General features: G+C 34.8%; 1 protein-coding gene across 1 annotated transcript; it reads left to right on the top strand.

Moving 5' to 3' along the window:
• The first annotated feature begins 714 nt into the window (after positions 1-714).
• LOC131661997 (5-amino-6-(5-phospho-D-ribitylamino)uracil phosphatase, chloroplastic-like) lies at positions 715-4,863 on the top strand. The gene is made up of 10 exons (XM_058931664.1): positions 715-1,104; positions 1,247-1,315; positions 1,405-1,509; positions 2,348-2,402; positions 2,594-2,667; positions 2,824-2,907; positions 2,996-3,136; positions 3,521-3,586; positions 4,284-4,393; positions 4,574-4,863. The coding sequence occupies exons 1-10, from the start codon at positions 886-888 to the stop codon at positions 4,743-4,745; spliced, it is 1,095 nt and encodes a 364-aa protein (XP_058787647.1). The 5' UTR covers positions 715-885; the 3' UTR covers positions 4,746-4,863.
• Positions 4,864-14,472: the final 9,609 nt, after the last annotated feature.

Here is a 14,472-nt window from a genome sequence, read left to right as displayed (position 1 = left end):
TTTTGGTGTAATTTTTTCTTAGATGTTTTGCCCTCCGTTTATAAAAAAAAAATACAATGTCTTTATTCTAATTTAGATAGTAAGTAGAAAAGTTAAAATAAAATAAAAATAAGAGTTTAGAAATCTTAATTCAATGATAAAGGTCGTTCAAATCTTATATTTCAAAGTTGTTTGTAAATTTACCGATCGTTAGTTGGTCCAGTGGTGATTGACGCTGGACTTGGTAGGGAGAACCACAGTTCGATCCCCGCAACTGCGATCGGGAGGGGGATGGAACCACTTGATGCCAGAACTCGCCCCCGAACCGGACTAAACCAAAAAAAGATTTGAAAAATAAAGAGATAAGATCAAAATTATATTTAAAGAAAGATTGAATCAAAAGAAATAAATCAAACATAATGCGTTTATTAAAAATATAATTAATAATTGGGTCAAATTTTTTTGATATTTTCTATTTTTAATCAATTTAAAAAATTGTATAAAAATGAATTAAAACAAAGCTTACCAGTTTCCAAATTTACTTTATTTTATTTCTGCTACATAATTAAATCTATTTTAAATGCTGCCTTATCCCATCCCATTTTTATCCAAAAAAGTTTCCTTATACAAGAAAATATCGTGATAAGTCACGTGAGTAGAGATTTAGAGACAACAAAACCCACTCACCCCATACTACCACCGGTGCACCACAATCACAAAATTTTCATTTTTTTGACCATACCAAAATCCCAATATTCTCCATTTGACCAAATTATCCACAATCACAATATTTAAACCTCAAAAATTTGGGAATAACAGAAATCAACACAGTGACCAAAACCGCTGCAACAACACACATCATCACCACCTTCTACTTCTCTCCCTCGTTCCGCTTTCTCCAATTCAATGAACTCCACCACTTTCTCCAATTCCAGAGCCTCTTCCCATGCAATTCCTCTCCCACACCGTTATCGTCTTCAATCCCCTCGTTTTCCTCTCCATCTCCCGTTTAAGCGGTTGGGGTTGAATAAGAATCGCTTAATTGCTAGTTGTGCTTCTGAGTCTGATGATTCCGCTTCGGTTAACGGAATTCAGTTTACACCTAATAAGCTTTTCGTTCAGGAGGTAACTGTTTTACTGATTTTATTCTGTTTTATCAGTCCTTTTCTGTGCACTTTTTTTATTATCTGTATTGTGAAATTTCATTGGAACAGTGAATTAAGTGATTGGAACTCTTTGTATTTGGTGTTGTTTTGGTGAATTTCAGGCTATTGGAGCTGAATATGGGGAAGGATTTGAAACTTTTAGGGCAGATGGACCGTTAAAAGTTGATGTGGTAAGGAATTTTTGTAGCCGTAATGAAATTTTTCTAACCATGTATGGTTTAATTGATGACTGAAGTATGTGAGTTGTTGATGAAAATAGGATTACTTGAATGATAATTTACAAGAAGGTATTCTTCAGCGGATTCGCTATGCGGTCAAGCCGGATGAGGCTTACGGTCTAATCTTCTGTTGGGACAATGTGGTGGTGAGTTGTTTTAATTCATGATAACTCAAGTTTTTAGGTTTTTTATGTTAGGATGAAAGGTGTCATATTGGATACATGGTTGTCTTTACTTTAGTATTTTACTGTGTTTAATTTAATGTATGTTAAGTTATGCATGCATATTGATTTTATGACATTTATTGCTTCGTCGCATGTAGTATGTGCATTGCTCAGGTTGTTAATTACTATTACTCGTTACTATGAAGCACGTATGCGTGTCGGACACCAAATACATCTTAAAAAGTGATTGAATATAAATACCTATGTTGGTGTTATGTTCTAACATGTGTTGGACATCGGACATGACATGCATTCAATCGGGTCTGTGTTACATAGGAAGCGTGGATACTATAAAACACGTAACAGTGCACCACAAATCTAATGGCCTGTTTGTTTTGGTGGTGGAAGGTTTTGTTTGACCAATAGCTACTATTCGGAGCTTGTTATAATCAAGCTTAAAACAAACAGCCTTTAAGTCAAAACAGAGAATCAATACTTCTAAACTCATCATGAGTTATCATAAAATGTTGTATACTTGCGGTATTTCCGTGTCTGTATTTATTGTTCTAAAAAAGTTCAGAAAAAGGGGGAATTATATTTTACAGCCAAAAAATGTCAGTCATGTGTTTGACTGATAGAGTATCCAACATGACAAGGCTACTCTTTTTGTAAGTGTCAATGCTTCCTTGCTTGTAGAAGTGGGACAGACGACTGTAGGTTTTTGAGAGAAGAGAATAAGATTGCACTGCAGATAATAATATCATGCATCCCCTCAGTTTAAATGAATTACTACCTGTTAAATTAATGTAATATGTTTCAGGCTGATACTCGAGCTCTAAAGAGGAAGACATGGGAGCAGTTGGCGTTTGAAGAGGGTACATTAATCATTTTCATTGAGTTTGTAGGACTTAAATTGATTGATTTTGAGCATGTCCATTTGGATAGATGAAACAAAGCAAAAATAAAAGGATATATAATTAGCACTACATAAGAAAATATAACAAGCAACCATTCCTTTACTAGTTCAGGTGATATTGAAAGGTTAATGTATAACATTTCTATGCAGGAAAGGATATTCCTAAAGCTAAAGAAATTGAAAGGTTAATGCTTCGCACAGGTGTTGATCATGTACTGAATAGGGTTAGTTGGCTTTTTCTTTTGACATTTGTTTTTACGTGGTCGTTGAATTATGAACAAATACTTTTTAGAAGGTAGTCCCATCATTAAAAATCTCATACCTTGTATTAATCACTATTTACTTCTTATTTTTGCTGACTAGCCTTTCTTAATTTGCAGTATTTTCTCTCTGATAAAGAAGAAAATGAGCTGGATAGACTAAAGTTGAGATTTTCTCAAATATTTTATGATAATCTTCTGAAAGTAAGGTGTTTCTTTGATTTGTTGTGGTGGCTATTATCTGTGTTGTAATGGAATAATCCTGATGTATATTGCATATAATTTTGTCTAGCTTGAAAGACCAAAGGAGGGTTTGAAAGACTGGTTGGAAGCAGTTTATAATGCTCGCATCCCCTGTGCTGTTGTTTCAAGTCTTGATAGAAAAAATGTGGTAGAAGCTTTGGAAAGAATGGGGCTCAATAAGTACTTTCAGGTTGGTAATACTTGTGAAGAGTTAAAATCATATTGGTATTAATGACAAAATTTACTTGATCTTAGGTTATATTCAATGAGCTAAAGATCCTTTTTTTCGAACTATATCACGGCCATTCGTATTGTCAGTATTTTTTTGGAAGAATGCTCTTGTAACATACTCTCCTAAAAGAAAAACGAAGCTTGTTTTAAATTGATTTAAGATCAAGATTTACTATCCCGAATTGATTATTTTTAGAAATTTGTTTTTCATGAATAAATCTAACTTGGCCTCTTTATGACTAGAACTAATTTTCCACCTATTGTGCATACTAGATATAGTATATAAATAAGGTCAACATGCTCACAAATTCTTCACTTTCTAATTGCCTCATTGATTTTGCAGGCAATTGTGACAGAGGAAGATGGAATGGAATCAATAGCTCATAGATTTCTCTCTGCCGCGGTTAAGGTATATTTCTTTTTAAGAATGACTATTCTTTTTTTGTCACTACATTTATTACTGTATTTTCACTCACATTTATAAGTATAGGATAATTACATTTTGGCAAGAGCGCAGTTCTACTAAATAGTAAATACTAATACTGCTGCGTTCTTAAAGTACAAATATTAGTCTTCTATCTATGATGATAAAACATAAACTAGTATTCTATTGTCTATGATAAAACATTGATAACATCTTAGTCTTCTATCTATGATGATAAAACATAAACTAGTATTCTATTGTCTATGATAAAACATTGATAACATCGCAGGATTTATAATAACATATGTTAAGTTGAGTATTACTGTGTGTTTTTAAGTTGAAGAGTGTTATGAGGGCTACGTTCATTGAGTTGCTCGGTGCAAAACCAGAGAGATAAAAATTTGCCTTTTTGAAATTGTTCGCTGGGTGTAGTTTTAAAAGTCAAGTTTATTTTGACATCATGACCAGAGGTTCCTTTATCAGATTAAAATCCTGACAGTTTGAGTTCTTTGGTAAAACATGGAATTTTTTGGCGGTCATAATATTTTTCCCAAATAATTTCTGCTATTATTTGTGTGGCCTAAGACAACTCCCACTGGCTAATTTTCAGGAAAATCTTTCATAAATTCTTTCTACAACTTACTGCTAGTTTTTTGACTTGTTTGCCTAAAATGCTTTGCAGCTTGATCGGAAACCTTCCAAGTGTGTAGTTTTTGAAGATGATCCTCGAGGAGTGACTGCTGCACACAATTGCACTATGATGGCCATAGCATTGATTGGAGGCTATCCCGCGTGAGTAACTCACATTAAGCCTTCAATAAATAACATAAGAAGCTAATATGAAAATAAGATTCCATGAATCATACCCTGCATCCATATTTCCTATATAATTTGCAGTCAGTTGCACACTTTATTACTTGAAAATATGTAATTTTTCTTTTGCCATTTAGAAACTGATGTCGAAACATGCAGGTATGATTTGGGGCAAGCTGATCTTGCTATTGCCAACTTCAGTGATCTTTCAGTAATCAACTTGAGAAGACTATTTGCTAACAAGGGCTCTACATTTATGGATAGGCAGAAGCAGCAGATAGTAGATCAAAATCCTCCGAAAAGGACACTTGGAATAGACACCATTTTCTGATATATTCATCTTCCCATTCTTTTTGCTCCCCTCTGATAATCTTCCCTGTAATTAAATCATTATGCAGTCTAATATTTTATTATCAAATAAATATTGCAATCAGTTTGATCTGATCTAATCCTTATAGTCTACATAATGTTTTTACTCTCCTTTTTCAAGCTAATTGAAAATGGAATTTAGGTTACCCAAAGGAGTTCTATGTGGATGCAATGCACCCTCCTTTTTTCCTTCACAAAGAAAAGTGGAGATATTTTCTTACAAACTGGTTTGAAGGGTTTATTATGGTGTTAAAATTAGGGAAATAACTAATTTGATTGTCAATTTGAGTGATTAAAAACTCTGTACTACGATTTCAAGGATTATAATATTGATTTACTCATACTAACAAAAGAAACATGATTTAGAAACATGCCATAATTCTTGAAAATCGGCATCTTTGTGTTGAAGAGTTAAGTTTGGGAAGGTGGGAGTGACGCGTTTTTCACTTTTAAATTAAACAAATTATAAAATCTTTTTTAAAACGATTAAAATGGTTATTGAAATATTGTGTTCATCTATCACGATAAGGATAAAGTTTCCGTATGTTTATAGTAAAAAATTCTAATGGTATTGTTAACAATTTATGTTTTCGACGTAAAGAATTCAACTGTTTTTCTTATGACCTCATTTTATAACACGATGATATTTTATTGAATCCAACGCAAAATATTTTGAGTAGTGTACAGTAGAAAATTGTTTAGTCTTATATGATGATAGCTTTGTATTGAACACTTAAAATTAGACTTGTCTTCTAAAACCTTTGTTCAGTTTAGAACATTTGTTCACAAAGTCTTTGTTGTCATAAGTGAAGTGAGGATTGCATTAGAGGACTCCAGATCATTTTCCGGCCACTCTTCTTCACCCTCTTGAATTACTATGGCCACTCTTCTTCGTTTTGGAGAAGGGGAGCGGGGAGTCTATCGAGTGAGAGTAAGTGGCCTCGGGAACATATGCATACTAAATAATTGGTTTGTGACTAAAATGTTTTGGAGCGTAAACCTTACATGTGGATCTAGGTCCCTAGGGTAGGGAATGACGACATTGCTAAGAACACTCGAGTGCACTCAAGCGTCGTTGTGATCTTGAGGTCGATTCTTGATTTCACCTTTCCAACACTCCTCTATTTTTTACCGTAGATATATCTCTCTCGCTTGCATATATAAAGAGGATATCTTACCATAATTTGTCTTTTCGCTTCTTCTTCGAAATGTCTTGCATTTCTTGTAACCGTTCCCTGAGCTCAGGCAATACTCCTATCGACCAGTTGCCAATTTTCCTCCTTTTGCCCTCACATTTGATCAATGTTTCTATGTTTCTCGTGATTTTCTTACGTTTTGTTCGTCTCCAACTTTGCAGTTTCTTGGAGGTAATGTTTGTCTCTTTACTTCATTAGTGTTGTTCCCATTTCTTTTTTAGTTATGGTCAACTTAGGAAACTCAAATATGACGTTTGTGGACTTATCAAGTGGGGACGACATAAATGACACTTCTTCACGTACTTGGGTGGTTGATCTCGAGATATTGGATGTGGTCCCTCTAGCGGTGAGACCTCCCAGTGCGAATTTCATATGAATTAGTGATAGTTGTGACTCTGTGAAGAATTATGATGATGACAATGATGGATTTACGGACCCTGAAGATGAGGAGGACCCAGAGGAGCCCGTAGAGGAAGATGGGGGAGCTAACTCGTTTAGGTTTGATATTAGAGAGGTTGGTCGTGGCTTAAAATTTTATGAATTATCCATGGTAAACCCGAAGATAGCTGGGGAAGTAGTGATGAGACTTGAGAGACTATACTTATATTAAAGTCTTTAAGACCTTGAATGACTGGGAACCTAGTAATGATGAGGTTAGGTGGTACCTTGAATTTCATACACGTTCTAGAACTCACGATCGTGATTTTTTATTTGTTGACACTAACGAATAGATGGTTTGAAGGGGACAACGTGTTTTCAAACTTCTTGATGATACAAATCAGTATCCCTGATGGAAAAGGATGTTTTTGGGGAAAACCTTTGTCAAAGATAATTTGAAAAAGGTAAGGTTGATACTACATGATTCATTAAGAAAATCAAAGATTACACCTTATTAGTTCAAATCTACGTTGACGACATCATATTCAGATCAACAAACAAAGACATAGGTGAAGAATTCTCAATGATGATGCAATGAGAATTCGAGATGTCCATGATGGGTAAACCGGATTATTTTCTTGGACTTCAAATTAAGCAATTAAAGAATGTAATTTTTGTCAACCAATCCAATTATTGCAAGTAACTCTTGAAAAGGTTTGACATGGATAATTGCAAGGAGATTACTACTCCGACGGGCTCCGGAACATATGTTGATTAAGACTAATTTGGTGTTCCTATTGATATAACAGAGTATCGAGGTATGATTTGTAAGAACAAGATTGGTTATACATCTGGCCTTGATTTTTGATGATAAATTTACATGGTATCTTAAAGAACAATTGTGTACTCTAAAGGTTATTGTCTAGTGTGTAGCTTTTTCCAAACAGGTTCTGACTCTAGTAAGAAGGCCTGTGACGTCATCAAGTTCTGAACTAAACACTCTGGAAGAATACCTTTGGTGTATTACAATGTTAAGTCAAGATTCTGGAATGCTTCTCTTGCAATGATTCTAAAGAACGTTAGTACAAGAGCTTCTGATCGTGACCTTGCAAAGAAGCTTTAGAGGCCTTCTAAAGCTTTGCTTCTATTGTCCCAAGTTCACAAGATTCTAAAGACAAGGTTCTGCTGAACGATTTTTGAAGAACTTAAGATATTACTTCTGAAGACCAAATGCTGAAGACTCTGAAGATAAGGTTCTGCTGAACAAGTTCTGAAGACTCCAAAGACTTAGGCTAAGAAGACTCAAATTTTGATCCTTATACAACATGCTTCATCAACATGCATTAGAAGCCTCTAAAGAAACAAAAAATAAAGATCAATACTGGTTTGCATGAGATGGTGAGTATAAAATTACAAAGTACATTGTGACCACTACTCTAATAGGGTGGCGTAAGGACAGACCTTTTGTACTTGTTATCTACCATTCCCACCATGACCGTTTGGGGACAAAACATTTGGTTTTATGTTTCCTATTCTACCCTCCAACGAATCTCTTTTTCAACTATAAAAGGATGACTTGTAAGAATTTGAAATCAACGAACCAGTTCTACAAAACTACGCTAAAGCACTGCACAAACTCTTTTGAGATATTCTTTGTATAATTTTGTATTTTTAGCAAGGAGCTTTTGTTCATATCTTGCTATTAACACTTTTGTGTTGTTGTACTTAATCATTGTATAATCTGCTTGTTAGAAGCATCTTTGTATACACATCTTTGTAATCGACGGTTGTTGATAGGTTCCATGAGAGACTAGGTGTAATCATCATTCTCAAGAAGACTTTGGCTGCAGTCATCGTGGATTGGCAATAAGGATCGACAGACTTATTGGGGTTGTCAACAAGGTTGATCAGACTTATTGTGGTTGTATGTAATCAATTGATTATATTGGATTAAGTCCTTATGGATAACAAAAATCACCTTGCAGGGTGGCTGGAGTAACTTAGTTAACAATGAAATAGGATAAAAATAATTGTGTTCATTTATTTTTATTCACTTGTTAGTTTTGTATTTGATTTGCAAAAATATATTTGATACAACCCAATTCAAACCCCCATTTTGTTGTGTTTCTCGCACCTTCATGATTGACTCTTTACTTTATTTGACAACAATTTATCCTGACATAATGTTTAGTGTTTGTCTTTGTTCATGATGTGAAGTAAATCCAAAGGAATCTCATCTGTCCTCCGCATAAAAGACCATGAAGTACCTTAAGGGAAGAATAAATGTTGGGCTATGGTATCCTAAAGATAGTGTATGTGATTTGCTGTGTTATTCTGAATCAAATTATGCAGGTTGTAAAATTGCTCAAAAAAGTACAAGTGGAACATGTATTATCTTAGGAAATACTCTAGTGTTGTGATCTTGCAAAAAGCAAGCATGTGTTGCTCTTAGTACATCTTAAGCATAATATATTGCAGTAGGAAGTTGTTACGCTCAAATCCTATGGCTAAAACAATAACTTTGCGACTATGACATGAATTTTGGATGCATTCCCTTAAAATGTGATAACATAAGTGCTATCAACATAACCAAAAATCTAGTCACGCACTCAAGAACCAAAGATATAGACATACAACATCACTTTCTACGTGATCATGTGCTCAAAGGAGATATCGAAGTTACTTTTGTGGATACGCATAACCAATTGGCAGATATTTACACAAAACCATTAGCGAAGGAACATTTTTATAAGATTCGAAGAGAACTCTGGATTTTGGATGAAAATGACATTTAATTCGACAAAAAGTCAGGATAATGATTATTTTCAAACATATATCAAGGTACATGTTTCTTGTTCCTCTTATTAGTTAATTCACAATTAACAAGTTTGATGATTTTTCATATATGATCTCTTATGTGTGCTATGTTTGATTGTAACATGTCTATATTACGTGTATGCTTGACTGTTGGTGTTTTCATACATTTTGCCTCAGCCATAATGCCAAATTTTGACAAATTTTCAATTTTTTTGAGTGTAATCGATTACCATTGGTTGAAACTGGTAACACCTTCGAAAATTTCACTTTTTCTTTTGAAATAAAAATTATGGCACTATGTTGTAACCAATTACAGCTTTCTCGTAACTGGTTACACTCGAGAAATAATTACTTTTTAAAATAGCTTTTAAGAGTCGGTTAAGGTTCGTCTCCTCTTTCTCATATTGAAAACCCTCATCTCTTTAAACTCTCCACTCACCTCCCACAAAAATCCCTCGAAAATATTTAATATCCATTCAATATCTCCTATAAAAATTCAAACTCCATCACTTTAACTCTCTCAAAAAACTCCAAAACTCCAAACCCCATTACTCTTCTTTAACTCAACTCAGAGCATTAATGGCTCCTTCAAGGAAAGACAAAGGCAATGGAAAGACATTTGATAATTCAACTGGTCCTGAACCTAAAAGACCAAACACTTTGGATTTGGGAAGGCTGCTCTCTTCTCCCTCTCAACAAATTGAGTTCATGCTCTCCTTCAGAAATATAGTTCTGACTGCTCCTAAGTATGGTAACCTTTCATCTTTTCCTTCTTCAAGCTTTGATTTTCCTGATTTGTTGCGTCATCAAGGGTTAGAAGTACTTATTTCTAATTTTGGTCCATACTTTCCTAATTTGATATTCACTTTTTAGTTAAATTTAACTATTGGAAATGACTGTGTATTGAAATCATGTGTCAAAGGTAAAAACTTTGAACTAACTTTGGAATATTTTAGGAAATGCTTGAAAGTTCCCTATGAGGGTGAAAGAATTTTGATGAATTTTACTTGTGATTGGGTTGGATATGAGAAATGAAAGTATTATTACAGTATTAGCAGGCTATCTAAGCAACAAATCTACCATAAGAAGGCCAAAAATTCTGGTTCAACTCCTAACCGTCACATTTTGTATTCTGCAAATTTGTCGGTAAGAGATAGAATGCTTCACTACTTTATCTGCAATATTCTCGTGCCAAAATTCTCCAACCACTCTCAATTCAATGACACCGAGATGCAAGTGATTTACGTAATCAAGCACAAATTGCAATTGAATTGGGCATGTGTCATTATGCATCACATGATCTCTCAAAGAAAACTTTCAGGAGGTTTACCTTATGCGAGGATGATTACCAAGATTATGCAAAGTTGTGGGATTGACTTGAGGGGAGAACCGGTGTTTCATATGATTCCAAAAAGCATGAAATCAATGTGGGGGATACTATCAAAAACATGGGAATCTTCAAAGACAAGGATGGAATTTACAAGCATCGTGAAGTAAGATCTCCACTCACCTCCCACAAAAATCCCACAAAAATCTTTGATATCCATTTAATATCTCCTCTATAAAATCAAATCCCATCACTTTAACTCCATCAATATCACTTTAACTCTCTCAAAAAACTCCAAACCTCCAAACCCCGTTACTTTCCTTAAACTCAACTCAGAGAATCAATGGCTCATTCAAGGAAAGACAAAGCAAAAGGAAAGGCATTTGATAATTCAACTGGTTCTGAACCTAACAAACCAAACACTTTGGATTTTGGAAGGCTGCTCTTTTCTCCCTCTTAACAAATTGAGTTCATGCTCTCCTTCAGAAATAGAGTTCTGACTGCTCCTAAATATGGTAACCTTTCATCTCTTCCTTCTTCAAGCTTTGATTTTCCTGATCTGTTGCGTCATCAAGGGTAGAAGTACTTATTTCTAATTTTGGTTCATACTTTCCCTAATTTGATATTCACTTTTTAGTGCAATTTAACTATTGGAAATGACTATGTATTGAAATCATGTGTCAAAGGTATAAAATTTGAACTAACTTTGGAAGATTTTGGGAAATGCTTGAAAGTCCCTTATGAGGGTGAACTATTTTTGATGAATTTTACTTGTGATTGGGTTGGATATGAGAAACGAAAGTATTATTACAGTATTAGCAGGCTATCTAAGCAACAAATCTATCATAAAAGGGCCAAAAAATTTGGTTCAACTCCTAACCGTCACATTTTATACTCCTCAAATTTGTCGGTAAGAGATAGAATGCTTCACTACTCTATCTGCTATATTCTCGTGCCAAAATTCTCCAACCACTCTCAAATGACACCGAGATGCAAGTGATTTACGCAATCAAGCACAAATTGCAAGTGAATTGGGCATGTGTCATTATGCATCACATGATATCTCAAAGAAAACTTTCAGGAGGTTTACCTTATGCGAGGATGATTACCAGAATTATGCAAAGTTGTGGGATTGACTTGAGGGGAGAACCGGTGTTTCATATGACTTCCAAAAAGCATGAAATCAATGTGGGGGATGCTATTAAAAACATGGGAATTTTCAAAGACAAGGATGGAATTTACAAGCATCGTGAGGTATGATCTGAAGGATAGAAAAACACTTAGAAAGGGGGGGTTTGAATAAGTGTAGCTTTAAAAACTTGACAGATAAAAATAAATTGCACAGTTATTTTTATCCTGGTTCGTTGTTAACTAAACTACTCCAGTCCACCCCCGCAGAGATGATTTACCTCAACTGAGGATTTAATCCACTAATCGCACGGATTACAATGGTTCTCCACTTAGTCAGCAACTAAGTCTTCCAGAGTCTTCTGATCACACACTGATCACTCCAGGAACAACTGCTTAGATACCCTCTAAGACTTTTCTAGAGTATTCTGATCCACACGATCACTCTAGTTACAACCTGCTTAGATAACCTCTAAGACTTCCTAGAGTATTCTGATCCACACGATCACTCTAGTTCCTTACAACTTAATGTAATCAATTCTAAGAGTATTACAATTGCTTCTTAAAAGCTATAATCACAAACTGTGATATTTCTCTTAACGTTTAAGCTTAATCTCACTAATATATTACAACAACAATGTAGTGAGCTTTGATGAAGATGAAGATTCTGAGCTTTGAGTAGAACAGAGTTTCAGCAAGTTAATATGAGTTGTTTTGTGCAGAATCGTTAACCTTGCTTCTCATCAGAACTTCATATTTATAGGCGTTGGAGAAGATGACCGTTGAGTGCATTTAATGCTTTGCGTGTTCCGTACAGCATCGCATTTAATGTTATACGCTTTTGTCAACTACCTCGAGCCTTGTTCACGCTGTGTCTACTGACGTTGCCTATAGTAGCTTTTAACGTTCCTTTTGTCAGTCAGCGTAGCTTGCCACTTGTACTTCCTTCTGATCTGATGTTTGTGAATACAACGTTTGAATATCATCAGAGTCAAACAGCTTGGTGCAGAGCATCTTCTGATCTTCTGACCTTGAAGTGCTTCTGAGCGTGATACCATCAGAACTTCAGTGCTTCTGATCTCATGTTCTTCTGATGCTTCCATAGACCCATGTTCTGATTCTGCTTCGACCATCTTCTGATGTCTTGCCAGACCATGTTCTGATGTTGCATGCTGAACCCTTTGAGACAAAGCTTCTGAGCGCTGAATTATGCATACTCTTTATATATTTCCTGAAAAGGAAATTGCATTGGATTAGAGTACCATATTATCTTAAGCAAAATTCATATTATTGTTATCATCAAAACTAAGATAATTGATCAGAACAAATCTTGTTCTAACAATCTCCCCCTTTTTGATGATGACAAAAACATATATAAATGATATGAATTTGCGATCAGAAAGAGCAGACGGCAAAAGACAAATTACACAGCTATAGCATAAGCATATGAATATGTCTCCCCCTGAGATTAACAATCTCCCCCTGAGATAAATAATCTCCCCCTGAAATAAATACTCGAAGAACTTTAATAAAAGACTTCCCTGATTATTTCGGTAGAGACGATCACATAAGCTTCTGTCTTCAGAGAATTCATAGCTTCTGACTTCTGCTTCCATTGGACAGCTTCAGAACTAGAATTTCTTTAGATCCCTAGAACACTCACAGCTAGGGGTGTTCATGGGTTGGGTAAACCCAATAAACCCAGTAAAACCCACCCAAACCGATCCAAAAAAGTGGGTTGGGTCGGGTTAGTGGGTGAATACGGTTTTCAAAAATGAAAACCCATTCAAAATAATTGGGTTATGGGTAAAACCACACCCAACCCACAAAACCCATGGGTTATTGAGTGACTATATTTTTTCTCTTTTTTGGTAATTTGACAAGTGATGACTTTGATGTTTTTAATTTTGCTTGCTTCAATTTCAACTTTTTGAAGATATTTTATTTAGTAAGTAATGATTTTAACTTATTTAGGATGCCACATTTTGATTATTTTGATGCTAGTTCTAATAAATTGTAAGTATTTTATGCAATTCTAGGTTTTACTAATGTAACTTTGGTTTTTACAAACATATGTTTATGATAAATTTCATTATACATTTTGACATTTGATGTTAAAAAAAAAGCAATAATATGTTAAGCTATTTATTAAGAAAAAATTGTAACATATCATTAATAATTATATAAGAAAAAATAATATTGGGTAACCAATTACCCAACCCAATCCAACCCATAAATTTGTGGTTTTACCCAAACCAACCCAATGATATTGTGGGTGGTTATTTTTCCTCACCCAAACCAGTGTACCATGTACGGGTTGGGTTATGGTTTTGGCTAAATTCAACCCAAACCGACCCATGAACACCCCTACTCACAGCTTCTGATTCCTGCTTCCATCTAGGACAGCTTCAGAACTTGAATTTCTTTGATCTTCAGAACATTCACAGCTTCTGATTTCTGCTTCCATTTAGGACAGCTTCAGAACTTGAATTTCTTTGATCTTCAGAACATTCACAGCTTCTGATTTCTGCTTCCATTTAGGACAGCTTCAGAACTTGAGTTTTCTGGATCTTTAGAACATTCACAGCTTCTGATTTATGCTTCCCTCGGATAGCTTCAGAGTTTTGAATTTCTACCAACATCACTTCATGCTAGATTTGTATCAGAACATTGTTGAATGTACCAGAGCACCATCAGAGCATCTCTACATCCTGAAATGTTACAGAACAAAAACTAAACGACAAAAGTCAGCATGAACGAGTCAGAACATAAAATGTATATTAGAACACATGATATGTATCAGAGCCATATAGGCTAAAATAATGTATCAGAGCAAATAGAAT

This window comes from Vicia villosa, linkage group LG3, assembly GCF_029867415.1.
Source record: "Vicia villosa cultivar HV-30 ecotype Madison, WI linkage group LG3, Vvil1.0, whole genome shotgun sequence".
Taxonomy (NCBI): Eukaryota; Viridiplantae; Streptophyta; class Magnoliopsida; order Fabales; family Fabaceae; genus Vicia; species Vicia villosa.
This window is presented reverse-complemented; position numbering and strand designations above follow the sequence as displayed.

Excerpts from the sequence above, each read along its gene's own strand:
- LOC131661997 (XM_058931664.1), top strand. The coding sequence starts at position 886 with ATGAACTCCACCACTTTCTCCAATTCCAGAGCCTCTTCCCATGCAATT. Across the intron at positions 3,137-3,520 it reads GGCTCAATAAGTACTTTCAG|GCAATTGTGACAGAGGAAGA; the intron begins GTTGGTAATACT and ends TTGATTTTGCAG. Across the intron at positions 3,587-4,283 it reads TTCTCTCTGCCGCGGTTAAG|CTTGATCGGAAACCTTCCAA; the intron begins GTATATTTCTTT and ends AATGCTTTGCAG.